Source organism: Prionailurus viverrinus, chromosome A1 (assembly GCF_022837055.1).
Source record: "Prionailurus viverrinus isolate Anna chromosome A1, UM_Priviv_1.0, whole genome shotgun sequence".
Lineage (NCBI taxonomy): Eukaryota > Metazoa > Chordata > Mammalia > Carnivora > Felidae > Prionailurus > Prionailurus viverrinus.
The window spans coordinates 105826034-105848500 of record NC_062561.1 but is presented as its reverse complement, the minus strand read 5'-3'; the positions used below and the strand labels follow the sequence as shown (position 1 = coordinate 105848500).

The window sequence follows — 22467 nt, the reverse complement described above, 5'->3', positions numbered from 1 at the left end:
TTAGCTTTCCTCTAAGAAATCTTGACTTGGAGTCAGGGATCTATGTGTTAGTCTCAATTCTACAACTCACGGACCCTAGGACCTTGGTACCCATAATAGGATTTTATATGCTATGTTGCTATGTTTTTACAGAGTATTTCTCCAGCCATATGTGTTCAAACTGGACTGTAAATTCCCCAGAAGGAGGAATGGAGAATTCTGTCAAAACTTACAAGACACACTCAAACTGGTCCGGAGCAATCTTTGCTAAGATCATTCCACTTATTAATTTTATAAACTTAATTCTCATATGTATGTATCATCACCTCACAGCAGCCTGATACAGGGATCGTATTCTTTCTTCCATATATGGATACATTAGGGGCAAGATCTAGTAATTTCTTGTTGCATTTTATTTTATAATGATGAAACTATTTATTTGCATAAGGTGATACTGAGTCCCCTTTGAAAATAACCCATCAAATAGGACTCATAATCCAAAAGGGTAGAAGAGAAAAGAGATGAGAAGAAAATAAAATAAAATGAAAATCATACATCAGTTTTTTTTTTATTCTATTTTAGCACCGTCTGAAAGATTGTGCTCTATTGCTGAGTCACAAGATGTTAGTTGCCATTTTTTTCACTCCATTGTTTTGATGGATGTTTTAGGACTTTTTAATATCTAATTTTCAATTCAGGAAGCCTTTAGGAATGCTGCCTAAATCCAAATTCAAATTATGAGATGAAAAAAAAGGCATCAAAGTAAAAGGAAATCCAAGTTAGCCTGAAAAATACCATAATTGAATTTTAAAACTCTGGGGACCTTGGTCATTTCTTCTTCTTCTTGTTTTTTTTTTCTTTTTTTTTTCTTTTTTCATAAGAATGGCTTGGTTTTATAGAGTAGAACCTTGTTTGGGGACGGATAGAAAAAAAGTTTAGCCCAACTTAGTATCTACTCACAAAAAGAGATTAGAAAAACTGGACATCTGTTATTGAAATGACTAATCTTCATATATCCTAACTAGCCACTTTTTAAAAAAATTTTTTTTCAGTGTTTATTTATTTTTGAGTGACAGAGAGAGACAGAGTGTGAGTAGGGAAGGGGCAAAGAGAGAGGGAGACACAGAATTCAAAGCAGCCTCCAGGCTCTGAGCTGTCAGCACAGAGCCCGACGTGGGGCTCGAATCCATGAACCATGAGATCGTGACCTGGGCTGAAGTCGGACGTCCAACCGATTGAGCCACCCAGGTGCCCCCTAGTTAGCCACTTTTGCTGGAACATAGGTTCACAGGATGCTGGAAGGCTCATTTTCTACCTCTGACTCTTTTTGTCAAGCAGATCCCCTTCTCTTCTACCAATAGTGTCAAAAAGTTTGGAGGGAAGAAATGACTTAAAAAATATGAACAACAACATTTGTCTTCAGAATTAGGTAAAACAAAGAAGCAACTTCCAAGTCATATCTTCAAGGCTGTGTAAATCCACTAAAAAAAATTCAACTTTCAATATTTACCCCAAAGTTAAATAAAAAATCATTATAAAAGTATTGTAATATAGCTAAAAGTGAAAGAAGCGTAAAATTTTATCCATTGTACAGTTTATTGATGGAGTCAAGAAAGGGTACTGATATATTTTAGAATTGTATTCAAGATTGTGGTTAAAGCAAAATGACTTGGACTTCACAGAAGATGGCATGGTGGTCCTTCCATGTAAATAACTACTAAGCTGGCAAGAACTGTCAGAGCCAATCAGTTCAGAACTCTGGAGTCTAGTAGGACACCTGCATCCAGGAAAATACTGGAGGAAGAAAGAGACTGGCATTGAAAGAAATCTCTGTCAGGTCACTGGCTAACTGCAGAGATAATGGCACAGGAGACTTTGGTGACCACATGTGAAAAGAAATATAATCTTTGGAAAATTAATTAGGAAAACTAAGTAAACATACAACTGCAGTCTTCAACAAGCAACAATGGTAATTCTTAGAGAGGAGTGGGTGGAGAATCCGATTTCTAGAGTTACCACATTACAATACTTGTCTAGTTCTCAATGAAAAATTACAAACCTCACATAGTTAAGTATGGTGCATTTATTTAAAAATGATTAAAACTGTACCTGAAGAAACTCGGACATTGAAATTTTGGACTTACTGGACAAATATTTTAATCTTTTTAAATTTTTTTTTTCAACGTTTATTTATTTTTGGAACAGAGAGAGACAGAGCATGAACGGGGGAGGGGCAGAGAGAGAGGGAGACACAGAATCGGAAACAGGCTCCAGGCTCTGAGCCATCAGCCCAGAGCCTGACGCGGGGCTCAAACTCCCGGACCGCGAGATCGTGACCTGGCTGAAGTCGGACGCTTAACCGACTGCGCCACCCAGGCGCCCCTATTTTAATCTTTTTAATGTTTATTTTATTTTTTGAGAGAGAGACAGAGCATGAGTAGGGGAATGATAGAGAGAGAGGGAGAGACAGGATCCAAAATAGGCTCCAGGCTCTAAACTGTCAGCACAGAACCCAACAGGGGGCTCGAATCCATGGTCTGCGAGATCATGACATGAGCTGAACTCGGTCCCTCAACAAACTGAGCCACCCAGGTGCCCCTGGTCAAATATTTTAAATTAACTGTGTTAAATATGCTCAAACAGCTGAAAGAAAAAATGAGGAGAAAAAGTAAAGAAAATCAGAAGAGTGATGTATGAGCAGATAGAAGATATGAATAAAAGGGATAGAAATTATAAAAAGAAACTAATTAGAAACTCTGAAGTTGAAAAGAAAAATAGTTAAAATGAAAAATTCGCTAGAAGAGTTTAACAGGAGATAGAAGTGGCAGATGATAGAATCAATAAACTTGTAGGTAGACCAACTGAAATTTCCCAGTCTGTGGAGCAGGAAAAGAAAAGTAGGAAGATAAATGAACAGATCTAAGGGACCTGTGGGATACTACCAGGCACATTAACACACACATTATAGGAGCAAATAAAAAGATACAAAATAAAGTGAATCAAAATGGTATAAAAGGGGGGCATCCGGGTGGCTCAGTCAGTTGAGTGTATGACTTCATTTCAGGTCATGATCTCGCAGTTCATGAGTTCAAGCCCGGCATTGGGCACACTGCCTTCAGTGCAGAGCATGCTTTGGATCCTCTGTTCCCCCCCACCTCCCCCACTTGCACTGTCTCAAAAGGAACATTTAAAAACAAAAAACAACAACCAAAAAAATGATATACTAGGAAAAATCAAACACAGAAGAAGGCATCATTGGAGTAATTAAGAGTAAGAAAGAAGTAAGATACATAGAAAACAAATAGTAAAGTGGCAGAAGTGCATCCTTCATTATCAGTAGTACTTTAAAAGTAAATGGGTTACAAGGGATACAGGAGTACTGATGCATAGGGGCACTTGTACCCCAATGTTTATAGCAGCACTCTCAACAATAGCCAAATTATGGAAAGAGCCTAAATGTCCATCAACTGATGAATGGATAAAAAAATTGTGGTTTATATACACAATGGAGTACTACGTGGCAATGAGAAAGAATGAAATATGGCCCTTTGTAGCAACATGGATGGAACTGGAGAGTGTGATGCTAAGTGAAATAAGCCATACAGAGAAAGACAGATACCATATGGTTTCACTCTTTCGTGGATCCTGAGAAACTTAACAGAAAACCATGGGGGAGGGGAAGGAAAAAAAAAAGAGGTTAGAGTGGAAGAGAGCCAAAGCATAAGAGACTTAAAAAACTGAGAACAAACTGAGGGTTGATGGGGGGTGGGAGGGAGGGGAGGGTGGCTGATGGGTATTGAGGAGGGCACCTTTTGGGATGAGCACTGGGTGTTGTATGGAAACCAATTTGACAATAAACTTCATATATTGAAAAAAAAATAAAAGTAAATGGGTTAGACCCACCAATTAAAAGAGATTTGTGGAATGGATAATAAACATGATCCATCTATACAGTGCTTACAAGAGACTAACTTCAGACTTGAAGAAACAAATAGGTTCTAAGTGAAAGGATGAGAAAAGATATTCCATGCAGATAGTAGCCAGAAGAGAGCTGGGGTGGCAGACAAAATAAATGCTGAATCAAAATTATTACCAAATGCAAGGAAGGGTATTGTATATTGGTAAGTGCCACTTAATCAAAATTATATACATACATTCACCAAACAGCAGATCTCCCAAATATATGAAAAAAACATTAACAAAATTTAAGGGAAAATATTAGTAATAAACAGTAATAGAGTAGTTCAAGACTTCACTACCCCACTTTTAATAATGGATAGAATGTCTAGACAGAAGATCTAAGGAAATCAAATTGAACAACACTACAATCTAAGTAGACCTAATAGACATATACACGAGAATTCACCCAACAACAACAGAATACACATTCTTCCCAAGTGCAAATGGAACATTCTCTGGGATAGACCACATTTAGACCATAAAATAATTCACAGTACATTTAAAAGGATTCAAATTATACAAAGTACCTTCTCCAACCAGAATGGAATGAAGCTAGAAATCACTAACAAGAGGAACACTGGAAACCTTGAAAGGAAATAAACAACACATTCTTAAAGAATAAACAGGTCAAAGAAGAAATCAAAAGACGAATTAGAAAATACTTAGAGACCAATGAAAAGAAAAGCACAACATACCAAAACTTGGGGGATGCAGCAAAGTCAGTACCAGAGGGAAATGTATAGCTGAAAACAGCTGCATTAAAACAAAACAAAACAAAACAAAGAAAACACATCCAATCACCAAATTAACTTCACACCTGAAAGAAAAAGAGCAGACCAAACCCAAAGCCAGTAGAAGGAGCAAATGATAAAGACTAAGAAGAGATAAACAAAACAGAGAATTGAAAAATAATAGAATTGATGAAACCAAAAGTTCGTTCTTGGAAATGATCCACAAAGTTGACAAATCTTTACCTATATTGACTTTTTTAAAAAGAGAGAAAAGGCAAAAATAACTAAAAAGAGAAGTAAAAGTAGGGACATCTCTACCAACCTTACAGAAATTTAAAAGTTTAGGAGAACGTACTGTGAACAGTTGGATGCCAACAAATTAGATTATCTAGATGAAATGGGAAAATTCTTAAAAAGACACAAATTAGCAAAACTGAGTCAAGAAAGAGTGGGAAATCTCAACTGATGAACAAGAGAGTGAATCATTCTAACAAATATAAGGAAGAACTTATTGAGAAAATGCAGGAATGAATATAGCTTGTTGTGCAACCACAGTTCACCTGTAGAGTTTTAGCCAGTGGAAATTTTCAAGATGTCATACGTTTCATTTCCTTCCTTTTTTGTTATTGATATGTGACTTTATACATCTGCTTTTGTAATTTTGGTTAATAATTGTGTGGGAAAACATGGAAATGTTTCCTAATTCCAAAAAAGAAAAGAAAAGAAAGAAAAGGAAAAAGTTCAAGAGCATGGCATTGTTCAATGCAAGTCAAAACTGCAATGAGATTCCACTTCAAAGCCACTGTGATGGCTATAATTTAAAAAAATGGAAAATGGAAAGCACTGGTGAAGGTGTGGGGAAACAGGGACCTTGTACATTGCTTTTGGGAACACAAAATAATACAGCTGTGGTGGGAACCAGTTTGGTGGTTTACCAAAAAGTTAGAGAATTACCAATATGACCTAACAATTACACTTCTAGATACACACCTGAGAGAAGTGGGAGCATCCATCTACCCATAAACTTGTATACAAACGCTTACAGCAACATCATTCATACTAGCTTAATGATGGAAACCAAATGTCCATTAACAGATGAAGGAATAGAGAAACTGTGTTGTAGACATATAACGAATATTATTCAGTCATAAAAGAAATGAGGTACTGATACTTGCTATACCTTGGATGAACTGCACAAGCATTAGGCTAGATGAGAGAGGCCAGACACAAAAGGTCACCTACTGTATGATCCTTTTCATACAAAATATCAAGAATATCCATATCCATAGAGGTATATTCTTAGAGACAGAAAGGAAATTTATGGTTGTTAGGGGATAGGATGAGGGTTTGTGGGGAGCAGTTATTTAAAAGGTACAAAGTGTTCTGGGGTGAAGAAAAAGTGTTGAGACTTGAGAGAGGTAGTGTTTGCACAACATTGTGAATCCATTAAATGCCACTGAATTGCATCCTTCAAAATGGTTAATTGTATGTTATCTGATTTTCACAAAATAAAATGACTTTCTAGTTAGCTGTCAGTGGTCAAGAAAATTATTAGCATTATGTCATTTCCTTGAATGCTATTAGAGAAAACTAACAAAATTGGATTGACCGTTTTCATTTTAAAGTAGTGAACATAAACCTCGGTGTTGAGTACCCCTCCCCTGAAATCAAAATATCATTCTATTTTTCTTTTAGTAAATTTTCTTTCCTCTTTTCCGAGATAGTATGATTCTCTATGCTTTCCTCAAATATCATTTCTTACTTTCTCTCTCTTCAAAATTCCACTCTCCCTCCTCACCCCAAATGGCTACCTCATCAATAATTTACTGACTAGAAGCTGCCAGATGGCTACTTCCTCACCTTCCCACCAGCCTTACTCTATGAACCTTACTGCAGCAGGCACTGCTAATCTGTTTCCTGACAGTTGTTTACCCATTTATCCCCTGCTACCAGGCACCCAATTTGGATTAGCTAGCAGCCATGTGTTTGGGGAAGTTTGGCCTTGTCCAGCTCCAAGGAATGAATCACAATTAAACTAAACCAGCCATGTTGGTCTCATTCCCAGGTATGAAAGATTATTTTAAGCATGAGCCTGCCATCCAGGAGAGGCCCTTGGAGCCCCAGGAAAAGGGTTTTACCAGATTTTTTTAAAGACCCATGGGAGGAAGTATGTCTCTTTTTTTCAGTATCTTTTAACTGCATTTAATTCTTGAATTAGGACACAGTTAACACTGAGGATGATGGGGCAAAGGGTAGCACCCCTGTTCTTGGTGACTTTCTTGAGCCACTGAATTAACCAACTTGGAACTGTTCTACCTCAAAACCTATGTTTTGCACATAAACTTATGTTTTGCACGGCCCTTCTGTGCTGGCCTTATTATAAGACTTTAACTGGGAAAAGCATCCTTATTAAACAAATGGAAAAGATATTCTTTTGTCAAAGCCCAGCCCTTTCACTTGGCTTTGAAGCCCATCTTCTAGATCACAAAGCCTTGACCCCTGTAATTTCTGAACTGCGCCCCACCCCCCACCCCCATTCATTTCTGCATTATCTATCTCACCCTTTCTGGTCGATCCTTTTTAGCATATAAACATGTTAATAGTAATTCTCGTGAACAAAAGATGTCCATTGATGGCTTAAAATAATGACTTTTCTTAAAATAGTTGCCTACCTACCCTGTTGTCACTTTCTTAGAATATTCCAACGATTTTTGTAAGGAAAAAAAACTATTGGCTTATATAACTGGGGACACAGAAGTAGATTTTTGTTTCACTCACAACTAGATCCACAAACTCAGATGAGGTAATCATACTCTGTCTCTTTTACCTCTGTATCTTGGTGCTGTGCCTTTATGTTGGTCTCATTATTTCCCAGTGCAGACAATCTTTCTTCACACAGTGGGAAGAAATGTTACCTAAAGCCTTCCAGGTTCATGACCTCAATAGTAAGACAATTTTTCCTCCAGTAACAGACTGAAAAAGGACTCTGTTTAGCCCATCTTAGTTCATGTGACCTCCCCTGGGTCAGTCTTTATGGCCAGGAAAATGGAGTGCCATAATTGATTAGAACGTAGGTCATGTGCTTAATGATCATTTCCTGTAGGTAAGAATACTATGATTGACAACCACAGAATTATGATAAGATTGGAGCCAGGAAAAACATTTCTCCAGAAAAGGTAGACATAAAAACAGAGGCCAGTTAGAGTCCATGCTGTAGGTGTTAAGTAAGCACAATTATACCATTATGCTCAGAAGCATATGCATTTCCCAAAATGTACCTGCATAATATGATGCATCTGTTCTACATGAATCCTAAAATGCACTCACCTCTCCACCAAAAGGAGATAACCCAGAGTCATATCAAGTTACTTCATTTGTTCCACATTTAGATCTCCAAATTACGTGCATTTTCCCTCAATCGCATGCAGATGAGACACATCATAATATGATACCTAAAGATTAAATAGAAAACATACCCTCCCTAAAAACAGGGTATTTACAATATAATTCTCCTTTTTAAAAAAATGGAAAAGGAGAAACAACGTCTAGTTGTCACTGGCCACTGCAAACACCACCTTGTACTGGCTAGAGGTAACAAGGCCTGTCCTGGCCGTGCAGTGAGTGAACGTTTCTGATGTGTTTGTGTCTGCTTCTGACCCCTGGGAATGTTCATTGTCCTTTTCTTCCGTGACCACAATCAAGAAAACATCTAGAGGATGTTGCTTTGGTGGGGAGTGGTACTGAGTGTGTGTTTCGAGTATGTCACCAAATTCCTGTATTTGTCAGAACCTTTTTGGTTACGTTACAGAAACCCAATGCAAATTGGCTTAAAAAGAGAACTAATTGGTTTTTTAACTAGAAAGTAGAGGCACTTCTTGAGTCTTACGTTAGATTCTCAGAATTCTCTCACTTCACCATCCTTGGCGCGCCTTCTCTTTCTCTCTTTCTTTTTCTCTCTGTCTCAAACTACAGGGAAAAAATTTCCCCAGGGGCTGGGAAGAAGACTACTCTGAATTACATTTCTCTCCTAATCTCTTTTTAAAGTGCCTTCTGCCCTCCACTATGCTATTGACACTGATCTTGACCAGATTACCTAGATCCTCATTTTACCAAACATAATGCACAGATTTCTAGCCATGTCATTCAATCTCCCAGTAAAATATTACACATCTTAGTACTCCATCTAAGTACTTCTTGAAACACTCTCCTCTTTCTGTTTCCAGGACATGATTCTCTGGATTTATTCCTGATTCTCAGTTTCCTTGGCAACATTTTTTTTTCCTTTCAATTCTTTAAATATTGCAACCTAAGGGTTTGGTGTTGGGCCCAACTCCCTCCTTTATCTATGCTCATTCTCCAGCTGATCTCATTGGATGCTATGGTTTAAACACTAGCCATTAGGTGCCATAGTTTAATATTTTTAATGTTTATTTATGAGAGAGACAGAGTGCAAGTGGGGGAGGGACGAGAGAGAGAAGGAGACACAGGATCCAAAGCAGGTGCCAGGCTCTGCACAGTCAGCACAGAGCCCGACGTGGGGCTCAAACTCACGAACCGCAAGATCAAGATCTGAGCCAAAGTTGGCTGCTTAACTGACCAAGCAACTGAGCCACCCAGGCACCCCTAGGTGCCATAGTTTAAACATGTTGGTTACTCCCCCCCCCCTTTTTTTTTTACATACAACCACTTAGCTTCAGGCTAAAGTATATGTATATCCACAACCTTCTTAATATTGTCACCTGAATGTACACTAGTCATCTAAAAATTAATGTATTCAAAATGAAGTCCACATATTTTATATGTTCCCCAGACTTCTGTCTTGAATCACCCATCTATATGTGTAAGCCACAAATATATTCCAGACTTCCCTTTCTCTCATCATCCACCCAATTCATCAGAGAGTGCAATTAGGGAAACCACCTCATTAATTAATTTGAATTCTCATCTTTATCTCTTCTCATTGTCTTTTCTCCTAGATCTCCGACACAACCCACACACAGACACACAGCAAATAATACTGCAGGAGAGGTTTCCAGGGTCATTCAAAAACAAACTGAGTCTCAACAAATCTTGCAGAGCTCATACTACAGAGAAAGGAGTGATTTCATTTAAAAACAAAGGCTTCCCTTGTGCTAAATGCTCTGTAAGCTGACTTGGACTAGTACTAAAAACTATGAAATTCTTTGGCAATAAATAACAGATGCAAGCACTTTATAAATTACCTCTTCTACCTGTGGAATGGGCAGGAACCACTATGTCTGAAGATACACTTAGTTCACAAAACTGGTTTTGTCTCGTTTCAGTTTTATAGCTGAAAACAAACAACACATTCCTCATCCTACCTCCATCCTGGACAAAACAGACTTTTACATTTATTAATATTTCTGCCTTTAAAAATCTATTTCCAGCCATTTCTAGGTTCAAGCACATCTTAAAATAGATCTGCAGAGGCCTATAATTTAGAAGCATAGTTACCCCTATATAAATTTGCTAGGGTTGTTGTAAAAGGGTACCACAAACTGTGTGGCTTAAACATCATAAATTTATTATCTCAGATTTCTAGAGGCTAGAAGCCCAAGATTAAAAAGTCAGTAGGGTTGGTTCCTTCTAAGGAACCTTCCGAGGAACTTCTTGTACACCTCTCCTTCAGTTGCTGGTGATTTGCTAGCAATCATTGGTATTCCTTGGCTTGTAGATGCATCACCCTGGTCTCTGCCTTTGTCTTCCTGTGACTTTCTGCCGGTATGTCTGTGTCTAAATTTCTACTTTTTATAAAGATACCAGGCATATTGGATTCGGGGCCCATCTTACTCCACTATGTTCTCATCTTAACAAATTACATCTGCAACAATGCTACTTTCAAATAAGGTCATGTTCTGAGGTACTGGGAGTTAGAACTTCAACAGTTGAATCTGGAGGGGACATAATTCAACCTTTAACACCCCCAAGTTTTGGGAGGAAAGAAACTCTGAATAATAGAGGAAAGTTTAAGCTCTGAGTGAAAATAGAAATATTTACCAAAGATCAATCAATAATTGAAATATAAAGTTAGGGTTGCAGGCACAGAGATTCCTAAGATTTCTTTAATCTCCAAAAAAACTCTCTGGGTCTTATGAATGGATAAGAATATCAGAGAGAAATGAGACATGGGAAAAAGTGAGGCAATTAATCATTGACTTGGGTATAAAGGTCAAATGTTTGGATGTAAAAGTCAAAAAACAATAATATCAGGTTCTGAGAAATTAAAGTCAACAGCTGTAGTGGCCTAGGACTGACTCATTCCTAGGATACCCCCAGTCTGTCCAAGTTCCAGCACATTCTTAGAGCTCTTTCATGGAACAGAGCTCAGACTCCCCCTGCTGGTCGGACTCAGAGTTGACTCTGCTCTCTGGCTTGGGGGAAATGCATTCTGCCATTATTGAGTTTCTCTCAGGAGTTTCCCTTTCTTCCCTGACCTCCTCAATGTCTAGTTTAATACAGGGCAGCTGGTTTCACATACCTGCTCTGTGTTCAATCTTTTCTTGTAACATCTGGGAAACATCTAGTTGTTAAAGAATGATAATGGAAAATGCCAATAATCTGTTAGTATTATTATGCTCATAGTTTTGATTTTGAACATCCTCTAAGGAATGTCCAGAACTGCCCTGTGACTATACATCCATTCAATGATGGCAAGAGACTTGCATTTATACAACTTGAATTTTAAACGTTAAACTGTTCCTGAGGTTAATAAATAAGATCTTCATACACAAACCACATGACCATCTGATATTTTTACCTTAAAACCCCAGAAACTGACAAATGAGAAGAAAAACCTATTTCAAAGACATATATCAAGGGTCTGATGTAATATTAAAGGACTACAACATTCATAAGACCTAAGTGAGGAAATCCAAATTACAAAGCTTTGAGAAGAATCCAGAACATACGTGGGGCAAATTGAGCTTACATAGACCCTTCCAAAGGAAATGAATCACCTTTAATATTTAATGATTCAAATATTAAGGTAGTTGGGGTAACGGTTGATCACCCAGTCACCTAAAGCTTGAGATTTGTCTTGGGTACTACTTTTCCATTAGTTAACCACTAAATCCAACTCTTAAGTATTTCTTGAGTCTATCTTCTCTTCACCACTGATGGGCACTTACCATTTCCAAATTGAATTTTTTCAAGAGCTACACACCGATGTGCCTGGCTCTGGTCTCCTCACAAATTTGTCCTTATGAGTACCCTCAGAATTTTTAAGTGCAAATATGAATATGCCCTATTTAAAGGTTCCCCATTGCCTATCAGTCAACTCAAATTGCTATATTGGGAAGGGCATGAGCTTTGACATCAGAGAGAGAAAGTGGATGGATTGTAACTTGATTTGAGACTTCAGGGAAGTCACTGTCGGGACTTCTTCCATGAGGCATATGGTAAAGTAAGGTAATTATAATTGGTGGTGGTGGGGAAGTGGGTGATGGATTATGAAAGAACCTATGAAGGACATCTAACCCAAACTTGAAGGAAGAAGAAAAGCATTTTTGAGGAAGGAGCATCTAATTGAAGATCTTAAAATAGGAGTTTGTTGGGATTTTGTGGATAATGGGAAAGAGGGTAAGAGGAAGTAGCGGGAGCAATTATAGGTAGAAGCAGAGGGAAAAGAATATATTAAATAAAACTTGGCTCTGAGGAACAAAGCCTTTTGTTTCTTCTTAAATGAGAAAAGTAAGGGAGAATACGGCATGTACAAGGAATCAAACGTGGTATGCAGGGAGTGGTGTAAGATTAAACTGGAGAAACAAGTAGGGAGTATCTGACTACTAATGATGGAAGGATCTGTTAAGGAATATAGATTTGCCCCTGATGGTGTAAGGGGACTAATTTAAGATTTAAGCCAAGGAGAAATATACATTGTGGAATCTTCCCTCTGGGTGTGGTATTGAGGACCATAATGAAACAAGGACCATAACGAAAGTTTCTGCAGTTGGTGGCCTGAACCAGGACGATGATGGGAGAGATAGAGAAAAGAAGATGTATTCAAGAACTATTTGAGAGGCATCATTCATAATGCTTAGCAGTTGACTGGATGTGTGGAATGAGGAAAAGGAAAGAATCAAAGCTGTCTAGATTTCTAATATGAACCACAGGGTGGCTGGGGGCACCTGTCCCAGCTTAGGGACAAGGAGGAACAAATTTGAGAGAAGGAACAAATTTGAAGCAGGAAGCTAATTAACAGGTAGATTTTGAGTTGAATGAGAACTTGGATGGCACTATGCAGTAGGCAGTTGGATAGTCAGGTCTGGGATCATGAAGAAGATCAGGACTAATGATGAGGAGGTGGCTCTTCTTGGCACATTGTGTGGTTTAGGGCAAGTCACCAAGGAAGAAATGTATAGAAAGAGCAGATAAGGGACTGCAGTCCCACAGAAGAGCTTTGTCATTTGCAAAATGGGGATAAGACTTTCCAGGACCTTTGGCTAACATACATAGGAGTACCTAGAAGAATGCTTTGCTCACAGTACAGGCTTAGTAAACATTAAATGAATAATTTACCAAAATCATATACCTGATTTACTAATTTTCTTATAAAGATTAAGGAAAGTAAAAGTTTACCATCTCTGCGAAACCTTATAAAGAAAATGTCCACACAAAAAACACCTGTTCTTATCAGCAGAGCCATGACTCATAAGGGATAAGGCATTTTGCTTTTTCTTAGACAAGAAAGTCACATTTATTAGTGCCCGGTCAGCTATTTAAAACTGACCTCTATTTGATCTTGACATTTATAAGCAAAAGGAAGTCTTTAGTTATGTAACAGGCCAGCAGTCCATGTGTCCCTCCTGTAACAACAATAGTAACAGAAGCCCATTTTTCATTGTGCCTGACTCTATTCAAAACAACACATCTCTTCACCAGCTCATATTTTTTCCCTTACATTCTCTGAAGCTCTCACTTAATGCCCAACAATCCAATAAGCAGGCAGTGGGGGGGGGGGGGAATTGGCATCTGCTTCAGTAAGAGGGAATGTGGTTGTGTGTTAAGAGGGAATTCTGCTGTAAAATCAACCAGAAGCAAAGTGTTAAATGAAATTTCCATTAACTAGGTTTCATGGTGTAAAGAAACCCATTCCAGGTTAAACAGACTGCTTGTGACTTTATGGCATTAAAGTAGCCTTCTAAATAGATTGGAAAACAAAAACTCATTCACAAAAACTCATGATTTCAGATTGGCACATCAAGCATAATTTCTGAGCATTTGCAGAAATGAATACTCCTACCAAGGGCACATTACTTATTTCAAATAAACTTGACATCAAGGGATCTACTGTTGCATTTCAACAATGAAAAAAGAACCAGAATATTTTGGGAGAGCAGTCTCAGTATGTATTGAATCACTTTTAGCCATTCAAACACATATCTAGCCTCTAAAAACTTGCTGAAGATCTCTATTCTTTTTCTATTCCCAAAGTTAAAGAAAATATAGATTGAATACTAAGAAGCAAATAATGGGAGTTTATTTTAGAGTCTTAGGTATAAAATGATGAATTATTTTGGGTTATTAGAGTGAAACATACTAGTCTTTTGTCTTTGCTTGCCTGCTTGCTATACCAAATGCTTAAGGTGAAGGATCACTTAGACGATTCATTCTATCTCCAGCTATTGCATAAATAAGAGAGGTCCACTACCTTCTCACAATAAGCAAGTATCTTGGTAAAGTACCCAGAAGACCGAATCTAAGTTTCCACTCAAAAATTTACCTGGGGTTTCCAACCAGAGAGTCCCTGTTGAAAGTCACAGAGGTACAGAGCAGTGGAACAGAACTGAGAGTCTACAGACTCATACATCTATGAACAATTGATTTTGACAAGGCTATCAAGGCCACTCAGAGGAGAAAGAATCAGCTCTTCAACAAACGGCACTGGAAAACCTGATATCCAGATGTAGAACATTGAAGTTACCAGGACAAAGCACTATGTGCAACAGAATGGTTAAGGGGTTGGATGAGCAAGGCAGAGATCTCCATTTGCCAGCCTAATCTCCAATACTCCCATTCTTAGTAAAAGAATCCTCATACTCCTAGGGTGGCAATGCACCTAGCTAAATATTCATATTTCTTAGCCCCCAGGTAAATAGCAGTGGTTAGGGATATAAGAATTTTTTAACTGAGTTTTTGAGAAAAGTTCTTAAAAGGGGTTGCACAGGTGGCACTTGTCTGCCCTATTTTGCATTTGCTTTTTCCTTCTTCGTATTGCCTGACCTGTGTATAGAATGGCTGCCTCTGCAAGTACGTCTTGGATGTTGGAAGCCGTGTTTGTGAATGCATGAAGAGACTAAGCCCAGGCTTTCGAGGGTTGTGAAGCTACCAGGCCTGTCCTGGGCTGCTTGTGTCTAGACTTATATTCTATGAGTCTTGTTTAGGCCACTCTTTTGGGGGGTTGTTTGTTTTATGTACCCAAGATTAATCCTAATTGATTAAATCAGTCTCTTTGCTGCTGGGACATGGGACAGGGATGAAGAGAACCCTTTGCCTGCAGATTTGGATGAGGCCTGGAACTTCAACTTAGAGTGGGAATTTGTAAAAAGGAAAATCCTTGGGGCGCCTGGGTGGCGCAGTCGGTTAAGCGTCCGACTTCAGCCAGGTCACGAACTCGCGGTCCGTGAGTTCGAGCCCCGCGTCGGGCTCTGGGCTGATGGCTCAGAGCCTGGAGCCTGTTTCTGATTCTGTGTCTCCCTCTCTCTCTGCCCCTCCCCCGTTCATGCTCTGTCTCTCTCTGTCCCAAAAATAAATAAACGTTGGAAAAAGTAATTAAAAAAAAAAAAAAAAAAGAAAATCCTTGGCCCCACCCCAGATCTACTGAATCAGAAACTCTGGGGGGTAGTGCCCACCAATTGGCTAGAGCGCTCCAAGTTCCAGTTTGGGAACTGAGATAAGTTTTTGTTCAGTGCTGCTTGAACAGGAAACTTCTTTTATTTTCTAATTTTTTTTTTATTTTTTAGGGAGAGAGAGAGAGAGAGAGAGAGAGAGAGTGTGTGTGTGTGTGTGTGTGTGTGTGTGCGTGCCCAAGTGGGGAAGAGGGGCAGAGAGAGAGAGACAATCTTAAGCCCACTCACAGTGCAGAGCCCAACTTGGGGCTGGATCCCACAAACCTGGGGTTGTGACCTGAGCCCACATCAAGAGTCAGACGCTCAACCAACTGAGGCACCCCAGGAAATGTCTTTTAAACGGTTTTGGCTTATGACCATATGTTCTTACGAATAGGAACCATGATGGGGTGCCTGGGTAGCAGAGTCAGTTGAGTTTCTAATTCCTGATTTTGGCTCAGGTCATGAGCCTCCTAGCTCTTGCATCAAATCACATCTCTTTACTAGCTAGAGTGTATGGCACACTTCATATGCAACCAATATTTTTTAAGTATGGTATCCCTAAGACACATGAAGCTAATTCTGACTATGTAGTTGTTAGTGGGTTCACCTCCCTGGTGAAGGAATGATCACAGATTTCCCCCATTCCTCAGTTTCCCCATAAAACCCTGCAATGGCCACATACCACCACTGCCCATTCAGCTCCCACTCTGAGCAAAATCAGAGAATGGGCAGAAATAAAAGACCCAAGAGATGAAGCAGAAAGGATGGAAAAGGTTAAAGGACTGAAGTCCCTTTACCACAAGAATACCTTGAAAAGAGTGGAAGAGAAAGCTCGATCCTGAGAGAGCCAAGCTAGGACAAGGGAACTAGGGTGGGAGGGGAGGTTTCCTGCTTGAGAGACTCTAAGAGGGTGAATGCTGAAGAACTGCTATGTTGCAACTTGGGTGTCTTTCGAACTTTTTGAGAAACACCAGTAAAAAAAGAAGCTCCTTATACACACACACACACACACACACACACACATGTTAGCCCATGACATGTGACACAGAGAACCACCCAGTTTTGTTTTCTTTTGAGAGGTAGCGGGGAGGTGCGGAGGGAAAAGGAGAGAGATCATCACCTGAACCAAAATCAGGAGTCAAGAGTTAGAGGAGGCTTAACCAACTGAGCCACCCAGGAGCCCCTATATAGTTTTGTTATGACCACTAAAAGTGGAGATAAATGAATCTTTATTGAGAAACTACTAAGAGCCAGATACACTTGTCTCATTTCCTCTTCACAAGTGCCCTATGATACCAGTTTGTTTACCCCCTTTTAGATAAGATAGCTGCGACTCAGAGAGATTATATAAATTGCCCAAGGTCATTAATCTAGCAAGTAGTGGAGCCTGGGCTCTTCTGGGTCTGCTGCTAGGAGCTGGGAACTAGAAGCTGCTGATGAATGGGAGAGACATGGGCCAAAACTGTTGCCTGAGGAAGTGTCTCAGGAACTGCCCTGCCGAGTCGCTCTGCACTGGGAGACCTCTGGATCTGGGTTCCATTGTGAAACTGTGGCTTTTCCTGACATTTCCTTTGCACAGGAAACAGTTGGATCTCAGCACAAAAGTTGTGGGATCTATTTGTTTGTGTGTGGTCACAAATTGCAGCCCACCCAAGCCCCTTTTTTCATCCCTCCCATCTGCACTGCCGATAGAAACCAGCACACATGCAAAAACTGCTTTTTATGGTCCTCCAGAAGCGTTTTTACTCCTTTGTCTCTAGTCCCTAACACTTTCCCTTGCTTCTACTTGGTCCTCTTGGTCCTTTATCTACTACCCAATTTCCAGGCATTTCCTCCCACTGATCTCAACCTACTGGAAATATAATCAAGTATTTTCTTCAGCAAAACTTGGTAATGTTGAGTTATTTACTGTATTACCTAGGACAAACGTTTGATTCTCATGCCCCTTTCTCACTCTGGCCAACTGAGTTGCTGCAAACTTCTTACAGCTGTAAATAGCTCAGATTATAAATCTCAATCGCCAATTATCCTGATCTCATATTGCTTTTATTTTTATAACAGAGACATGACTGCAGAGAAATAAAGAAAAATTGTTAGCTAGAGGGAAACCAACAAGGAATTCTGTTTACTGTGTGATGTCACAGAGGAAGTGGACACAATCTTCTCATTTTGTCACTGTTTGTAGGTTTCTTCTTCATAGTGAACCAGTAGAAACTCTGCTGGAAGGGACCTTAGAAAGTTTCACTATAAGTAAACTGAGGCACAGGACCAAAAGATGCTTTCGTGTACATGAAGCCCTAGGCATCTATACTTTCCATTCTCAGTAAATTCTATGTTCTTCTCTAAGAGGCAAAGCCAGGAGGTAACACTTTGGCTAACGGTGAAATTTACCCTTTTCTCAAAGGCAGGATCTATTAGTTGACAATACCATGAGCTTCCACTCCTTGGTTCCAGCACAAATCTTTGTCCTCTCCATTACCTCTGCTTCCTCAACCTGTTTCTGGGCCACCGGACCAGCCTGTCTGGCCAATATTCAGCCATAGGACTGACAAAAATAATTTGGACTACCAGTGAAAGCCGGCTAGTATTTTCCACTATCCTTATGACAAGTCCTAAATTAATGATATTTAAAAGAAGCTTTAACAGGCATACTTGGATATAGGAGAAAATAGCCACCCCCCCCCCCCACACACACACACACACATCATTTTCTTGAATACTAATGACAACTTCTGTTTTTGTAATCACTCAGTGGCATAGCCTGGTAAGGAAGACAGTGGCACCCAGTGGACAAATGTTTGATTGTTTGACACAGGTGTTCGATTCTGAAATATTTTCCTATCTCAGCCTCACGGAAGGTCTTTTACTTCCCTTGCCTTTCCCTATTCTTCTGTCATCACATTTTAAAACTATCTACTGAATTTAAATATGGGGGGAGGGGAATATTCTCATATTTTTTATGTTTTCAAGAATAAGACTAAAAACTAAAGTACTGGAGGAAGCAAAATTTTCAGGATTGAATCCTCTCAGCAGTGTCTCTATTTGATTAACTCTTCAACTCTAATAGTAGAGACAGCCAAATCTAATAAAATACTCAATTAAAAATGTAATGTTGAAAATGCCTGTAATATGGTTATTTTTTTTTTCAATGAAATTCACTTGGTTATACAAATTTGGCAACTCCAAAGGCAATTCAGGAAAGGAATATACACAGACCCTGCAATTTAGTGCTATTGTAGAGTTTATCTGGAGCTATACAAGTACGTATTTTCACTCACTTGCTCTTTCTTTTTCTTTTTTTTTTAACGTTTATTCATTTTTGGAAAAACAAAATTTATTTTTGAGAGACACAGTGCAAGTGGAGGAGGGACAGAGAGAGAGGGAGACACAGTATCTGAAGCAGACTCCAGACTCTGAGCTGTCATCACAGAGCCCGACACGGGGCTCAAAATCACGAACCAAGAGATCATGATCTGAGCCAAAGTCTGACGCTTAACCAACTGAGCCACCCGGGCACCCCTTACTTCCTCTTTCAATGATTCTTTTGGTTGTGAGCTATTTGGGTACAGAAGCCCTGTTTATATATCTTTCTTCCCCAAACATCTAAGTAGCATCTTACTTACTGTAGGTACAGAGAAGTTGAGTAACATCCAGTTAGCATTTTATATACTTAATCTGCAAATACTTTAAAAAATGGAACTAATTGTTTGATATTACAGAAAGGATCATGGAGCTAAGAATCTTCAGTGTTAGGGGCTGGTTGTTTTTATTGTAAAATCAAAATATTTTATAAAGAACAAACGGAATGATTACTTTTATGGGCGAATCAAATTTTATTGGTTTAAATGTGAAGACATTAAAAGGCCTTCAGTTACAAAATAAACATATATATCTTCTCCGTGCAACCTAATACTGGCCAGGGTGCCCTCTTTTCATTAGTCATTCAAAATCTCTTCCAGGTTTGGAGGCTCTTGTCCATCACTATATTCTTTATAACTCATAATTTTGCTACAGTTTGAGACTTGTTTTTACTTGTTTTAGAAGCAAGACCCATTGGCAAGCCAGGGTTATAGCATGTGGCTGACATAGAAACTTTTCCAAATGGGTCTGGGCCTAAGGCAACACCCTTTCATTAACTGACACAAGTTTTTACATCAACCACACTTAGTAAATAATAAACACATCCCTAAGGAAGAGATGCACTTTTTCGGTAAATTGGAAAAAGAAATGGAGGCCATTTGTGTGTGTCATTACATTACATGTTAATTATACTTCTTGTAATATATAACACAAGCACCATCTACCCTAGTCTCTCCAAAAAATCTTATTTATTTATTTATTTATTTTGAGAGAGAAAAAAGAAAGAATGAGAGAAAGAGAGAATGTGTGCATGCGGGCGCGTGAGCAGGGGAGGGGCAGAGAGAGAGGGAGAGAAAGAATCCCAAGCAGGCTCTGCACTGTCAGCGAGGAGCCTGATGTGGGGCTCGAACTCCCAAACTGTGAGATCATGACCTGAGCCGAAACCAGGAGTCAGACGCTTAACCTACTGAGCCACCCAGGTGCCCCTCCACAAAAATTCTTATAAAATTCTGATGTAAGCAAACTTTGCTAGACAGACCTTAGTACGCAAAAAAAACTGAAAACTTCTTCAAAAGTTTCTAAAAATATATAACAAAATGTATCAATTCACAATAAATCAATAAATGTTTATAACATTTCTGTCCTTTTTCCTCTACTCACTATCTCCAGGAGTGACTTTGCTCTCAAGGGCCAAACCCCACTGCCCAGGAGGAGAGGCAACAATTAACATTGGGGTTTGTGCTGTGCACTACACTGTTTACAAAGTATAATATTGGGAAACGGGCCAGTCCCTGGTCTGAGCTTTGCTGATTCCCACAGTCACCATGTCTGACATGAAAGCCCTGCTAGGTCATCTCTAGAGCGTCAAGTACAGCCCACTACTGGTTGGGCTCCACCGCTCCTATGAGTTTTAAAGACCCAAGAGGGAAGCCAAATCTCTGTTTCCTCCAACAGTTTGAGAAAATTGCTCCTCTGTGCTCCCTGGAGGTTTTATCTGACCTCTGGTCTTATCTGATGTTTGCAATGCAAATACACTTCACTGATTCAGGAGAACTACTTGCTTAAAGATGGCTTGCCTAACTCATGGGCTAGGGTGAATGGAAATCAAAATACAAACGTAAAAGGAGTTTTAAAGGCCGGAAAGATCCATGAAGACTGAAGTAATTATTGTTATACCTAAAATGAAGCCCTCTGTGTGCGTGTGTTGGTGTGTGTATGCATGCATGTATGTGCATCAATAGGGGCAGAGGTCAAAAGACAGACTTATTTAGGGGCACCTGGGTGGCTCTGTCGGTTAAGCATCCGACTTCAGCTCAGGTCATGATCTCCCAATTCGTGAGTTCGAGCCCCGCGTCGGGCTCTGTGCTGACAGCTCGGAGCCTGGAGCCTGCTTCAGATTCAGTGTCTCCCTCTCTCTCTGCCCTTCCCCTGCTCACGCTCTTTCTCTTTCTCTCTCAGATACAAAATAAAATATAAAAAAATTTTTTTAACAGATTTATTTATTTATTTACTTTGAGTATAGTTGACACACAATGTTCCATTAGTTTCAGGTGTACAACATAGTGATTCACCATCTCTATATACTGTGCTGTGCTCACTATAAGTATGGGTAGCTTCTGTCACCATACCACACTATTACCATATCACTGACTTTATTTCCTATGCTGTGTCTTTTCTTTCCATGACATATTTGTTCTATAACTGGAAGCTTGTACCATTTTGTAACACCCCCCCCCAACTTTATTTTGGGAATTAACAGTTTGTTCTCCTTCTGTTTTTTTTTTAAACAAGTATTTAGATTTACATTTGTTCTCCTGCACCCTTAAGGAACATACATTTCCATTGTGAACGACAGGTATTACCTGTTCAGATAAGGTTTTAGCCTTTTCTTCTGCTTCCTTCAGGCAAATCTCCAAGGCCTCAAGTTGTGCCAAAGTAAACGCCATCTGTCCAGTTTCCAGGGACTCTTTCTTTAAAACAATAATCAAATATTATTTTGTGATACGGATAGCTTCCTGAGTGCATCTCAAACAACTTTATGGGCTAAGGATAGAGTTAATAAACTCACACAAATCATCTCTTTTTCTTCAACACAGTAATTTAAAAGAGTGAAATGTTATAAAAACAATGGTCTCACTCAAGAGTTTAGTGTCTAAAAGGAGGGTAAAAAAATGCTTATTAAATTGTGACAATGAACAGCTTTAGAAAGTTAGACTAAAATTATCCACACTGGAGTTTGGTTAGTTTGCAGCTTTTTTTTTTTTTCTTGATACAAACAGAACTTTCCTTCAAGAGGCTAAGACCAAAATTTCACATTCCTAGTGAGAGATGTCACCTAGAGTGCCTCTATTTTTAGCCTTCACCTCTCCTGAGGAATAGAACCATGTAAACTCAGAGAAACCTGCTTCCTCTGATTGCCACCTTCCCATCCCAAGGTTCATTCAAGCAAAGATACCACAGGGTTTGGAATCGGCTCATTCTTGCCCAGAATATGGCTAATAGGATTCAAGTCAGCAGAGGTATATGTAGACTTTGCCTCTCCAAGTTGTTCTGAAGTTGCCCTTTCTCATCCACAAGCAGGAGAGTATACACAATTGGTAAGGAAGTATCAGTCACAGGCCCTCCCCAGACAAAAGCACTTCCTAACTACTCTGGCTATCCCGACAATTAATAATTACACAGCAATATGGAAACTTGAAAGGGGAGACCTCATATGTGCTAGGATTGTGACCTTCCTTGTGAATTCCTTATGAATGCGCAGGCTCCTCTAACTGCCTCCAATTAACCCCATAAAAAGAAAGAACTTTGTTCTTTTTTTTTTTTTTTGACTGGTGCTTTGTATTTTTCCTTTGGTCTAGGATCCCACC

At 39.3% G+C, this 22467-nt stretch overlaps 1 protein-coding gene across 4 annotated transcripts in view; it reads right to left on the bottom strand.

The window, feature by feature from the left end:
* The window catches only part of CCDC192 (coiled-coil domain containing 192), a 213362-nt gene that overhangs the window by 157206 nt on the left and 33689 nt on the right, over positions 1-22467 (bottom strand). For all 4 annotated transcript variants that reach the window (XM_047849899.1, XM_047849925.1, XM_047849917.1 and 1 more), the window contains exon 3: positions 21463-21570. In XM_047849899.1, coding sequence (XP_047705855.1) covers positions 21463-21570 — 108 coding nt within the window. The remainder of the gene's footprint in view (positions 1-21462; positions 21571-22467) is intronic.